Consider the following 4,155-nt stretch of genomic DNA (forward strand, 5'->3'; position numbering starts at 1 on the left):
AGAGGTGTGGATTTGGTTCTTACGGAAACATGGCCTTTACCAGCCATCTGAGTCTGCAGTCTTTGGGTGTGGGATATTCCAATATTCGATGAAGTCATATTACGCTGCAAAAGGGGAGGTGGCAAATTCATGGGAGGAGGAGTAAGGTTGGGGGGCGGTGTCATGGTAGCCTGTGCTTGGGGTCCTCCAGGAACAGCATGTGGAGACTGAGAAAGCTGAACAAGCCCTGTATTACTTAAAGGGGTGGACAAAGAGGCACTGTTTGCATAGGAAGTTACAGCAGCTGAATGGCTGTAAGGCAAAGAATGATCCATAAGTGTGTTAGTTAACTGTTGCAGTTTGGCAAGGCTGAAGGTGGCAGACGGCTGCGAGTAATGCCCTGCTCCAAATTCACTCTGCCCCATTCTTTCATATAATCCAATGTTGGCATTGCCAGTCTCAGGGATTTCAGTCAACTGCATAGGTGGTGTAAAATTCGTGGCCATGCTGCACTGGGGTAACTGCTGGTTGCTGCTCGGAGGCCTTTCAACAACACAACCTTGGGGAGATTTTACATTACAAGTGGGAGGAGAATTGATGTTGGTTTGTTGCATCATGCTGCAGCTTCCATTGATGTTAGACATCTGCTGTGTCACTGCACAGCTACTCTGTGTTAGGTTACTAGATGTAAGGCTACTGTACGAGCAACTGTTTTGAGAAGAGTTGTTCCCACAGATGCTGCTGCCCATCGTTGAATCGTAACTGCTTGGGTTTTCATAGTTTTCTGTTGTGCTCTCAATGCTCCCTAAGTCACTAAAGCCACTATCCACAACTTGCTGCGAATGGTCAGAAACTGAGGGAACATCCATCATCGGGCTGGTCTCCATGTTCTGTAGAGATGGCACAGAAATGGCACTTTGATCTGGGCTGATCTGAGCATAGCTGTTCTCTAAAGGAGCAACGTTTGGACTATTAACGGAACGAACCGACTGGCTGGGATGAGAGTGTACAGAGGAAACTGGGCTACTGTGGTCAGACTGCTGACAGTCATCCAGTGTGGTCATTTGGGGGCTTTGGTCATTATGGGCATAGTTCTGCAAACTTCTACAGGCCTCTTGAGTCTCTGCACAGTCCTGAAATGTATCTTCGTTTTCACTCGCTTCTTGGGTTAGAGACTGTACTGCTTGAACCGTCTCCGAATCGATCTCCATAGTCTCCGTACCCTCTCCCTTGAAATCGGAATGTAATTCTTCACCAGCTTTTTGGTCCTGGTTGCTATCTGTACGATCATCATCAGATTCAGGCACCGGGTCTGAATCTGTAGGAAGTTCTTTCTGGTCACTTTCACACTCATCAGCTGCAAGGTCAACACCACAATCCATTAAGTCCTCCTGATTTGAGTTACCAGTTTGAACATTTACGTCTAAAAAAGACTGCTGTGTTTCCAGCATTTCTTTGAAAGCTTCACCGGGCAATTCCTCTTTCTCCACCTCTGTTGAACCCATGTGACTATCGTCTTCATCATCTGCATCATGGTCCTCATTGTGAGAAGGTTCTTCATCCTCTTCCTCCTCCTCTTCCTGATCATCCAAATGCACAGACTCCTCTTTTTGCAGAAATGCCTCTTCTGGTCTGTCTTTATCTTTTGAATTGATACCACCTTCTTCTACACTCCTTTCTTCTTGCCCAGCTTTCATCACATCATCTTGTTTTTCAAAGGGTTCACTGGGTGGATGCAAAAGCTCAGGTTCTCCCTCTTTTACTTCATCGTCTGGTGGTGGCAATACTTCTACAGGCTCTTTAATCACTTCCTCTGAAACAGCAGGAACTGAGCAGGGCTTGTCTTCAGCTGCTTCCTTTTGTTCCTCCACCAGCACCTGATAGTCAGGCTCCATAGGAGTCTCAGGCGGAGTGTATAAATTAAGCTTAAAGCCAGGTTTTCTTTCTTGTCTTTGCCTCCATTTAGACGGACCACGCTTAACTCCTTTTGGCCAACCCTGCTTACTCTTTAAAGGTTCAAGATTGTCTTTAGTGCTTTCTTCCAACTCAGCAACATCCTCTGTATTATCTTTGGGAGGCAATAAATAAGAGACAAAAGAAAAGTCTTAGCTTCCACAAACTAATCAATGTTTTCAAACACAGACCCAAAATAATTTATAATTCAAAATGTATTAAGAAACTCTGTAACAAGAGTTATAAACAGATCTCAAACCACAACAGAATGTTATAATTATAGCTTGAAAACACACAGATCTATAAAGTTGTTCTTGTTTGGTGGCCTTCTAACAGTTACCATCAGAACCACCATTTACACACTAGAAGAATACCAGAGATTTAATCACAGGACATGTAAACTAAACCAAAAATATTGTCCAAGTATTTGATTATCGACCTTTGATTTTGGAATAGAGGTACACCATCAATCCAATGCATAGTAATCTTTTTTAACAATAACAATATGAGAGTCTGGAACTTCCTGTTTGATCACTCTGGAGGACAAGTCACAGTAAGCATATAATCATGCTTTAGCACCAACACTGGAAAAAAAAAAGATGGCTCATTCAAGCATCTTCTCATGGGCAGCGTATTGCGACACAGCTCACAACATATGACGAAAGGCAAAAGATAATTCAAATTAGACACACAGTGATCAGAACACTATATTATTCCATTGACTATAAAACCCCACCCAAACGTATCCTCTTCTCTTCTCTCTCCCCAGATACCACTTACATTATACACCAGAAAAAGGGAGAATACTCAGGATATAACATGCTGCACTTGGGAGTGTAACAGCTTCAGCGATACTCCTTTTCAAGTTCTGCCTCTCACTGCAGTGCTGTTACACTCCTACAGTCAATTAACGTGATGACGTGGTCCAGGGACAAATGCACATCATCAGTCTAGTTAAAGCAGCGCAAACCTGACCACTGGGACATAGCTGGAACACTCTGAATTTGCTACTGTTAGTTTAATTCATTTCTCTTGAGAAGTAGGAAAAAAGAACAATATTGTAATGTACCTGTGCACTGGTTTGTAACAGCACAAACATTTTAAGCATGGTTGCTCTAGTCGCAATAAAGCTCTTTAAAATAGAAATCAGTCCATAATCCCTCAACTGAGGATCTCAAAGCTTAAACTTCCCATGAAATTATGAAGATACTAAAATAGTACCCACTGGCTTCCTCGAGAAAATATACAGACCAAGAATCCAGCCGTTCATTCTGAAATTAAAACTCAGAAGCATAATTTGAGAGTCAAGAGGTCAAGGGATGAGTATACATTCAGAATAACTCATTTGTAGTTTCACTATCAATCCATTAGCTTTTCTGACAGGAAATATCCTTGAAATCAAAATTTTCATTTGAACAGCTTTGAAAGAACATAGTTAAAACTCTCCCTCTCTTTTGTGGGGGAAAAAATAGCACTGAGGACATACTATGCCCCAGAAGCAAGAAACATTCCATTGAATTACCAGTAATGTTGAATAGAAAGTTATCTGTATAAACCAAATCTTACTTTTTGCTTGCATCCTTTACCAAGGACACAAAACCAGTATTAGACAATATTCCAGTGATATCCTTGCTCTAATGAGTATGAAATGTCCTGTTGTAGGGACAGAAAAGTTGTTTTTGGCAACATGACAAGGACTGCAATGCTTCAGACTGGAAAACATGCTTTCTGAACACAAAAATCAGATTATCGTATTGTCAGGAATAACAAAAGAAGTGAACACAATAGAAACAAACAAACAAAAAATCTGAAGTCACCACTGAATTCTAATAAACTGCATGAGATTAACAGCTCCAGTAGCACCTCTAAAGAGAGAACATTAAGATTGTAGAATTTTAAAATCAAAATGGTTAAACACATCTTATTAGAAGTTTCCAGGTTTATGATAAAAATAAACACTTCCTTTGAAGCCCACCTGACAGATTATTTTTGTGAAGATAAAAGAATATTTTCATCTTACTTGTACACTTGCCATCACTCCTGTAACACTGAATATCTTTCTCCTCCTTGTTCTGCTCTTCCTCCTCCTCCTCTTCCTTCTCCTGTTTCTGCTGCCCAGCTTGATACTCAAAAGCTTTTCTAATCACAGGTTTCAAGTCATCATCTTCCCCATCCATCTCACAGGTAGGTTCCAGCTGTGGCATGGGACGATATTCGACTACG

At 41.4% G+C, this 4,155-nt stretch overlaps 1 protein-coding gene across 1 annotated transcript in view; it reads right to left on the reverse strand.

The window, feature by feature from the left end:
• Positions 1-4,155, reverse strand: part of KAT6B (K(lysine) acetyltransferase 6B) — a gene marked incomplete at its 5' end in the record, with an annotated part of 35,265 nt that overhangs the window by 1,898 nt on the left and 29,212 nt on the right. Inside the window, 3 exon segments of the mRNA XM_009878263.1 lie at positions 11-2,047; positions 3,953-4,148; positions 4,151-4,155. The exon segment at positions 4,151-4,155 is cut by the window's right edge and continues 130 nt beyond it. Coding sequence (XP_009876565.1) covers positions 11-2,047; positions 3,953-4,148; positions 4,151-4,155 — 2,238 coding nt within the window.

Source organism: Apaloderma vittatum, unplaced genomic scaffold (genome assembly GCF_000703405.1).
Source record: "Apaloderma vittatum isolate BGI_N311 unplaced genomic scaffold, ASM70340v1 scaffold33841, whole genome shotgun sequence".
In the NCBI taxonomy this organism is placed as follows: Eukaryota; Metazoa; Chordata; class Aves; order Trogoniformes; family Trogonidae; genus Apaloderma; species Apaloderma vittatum.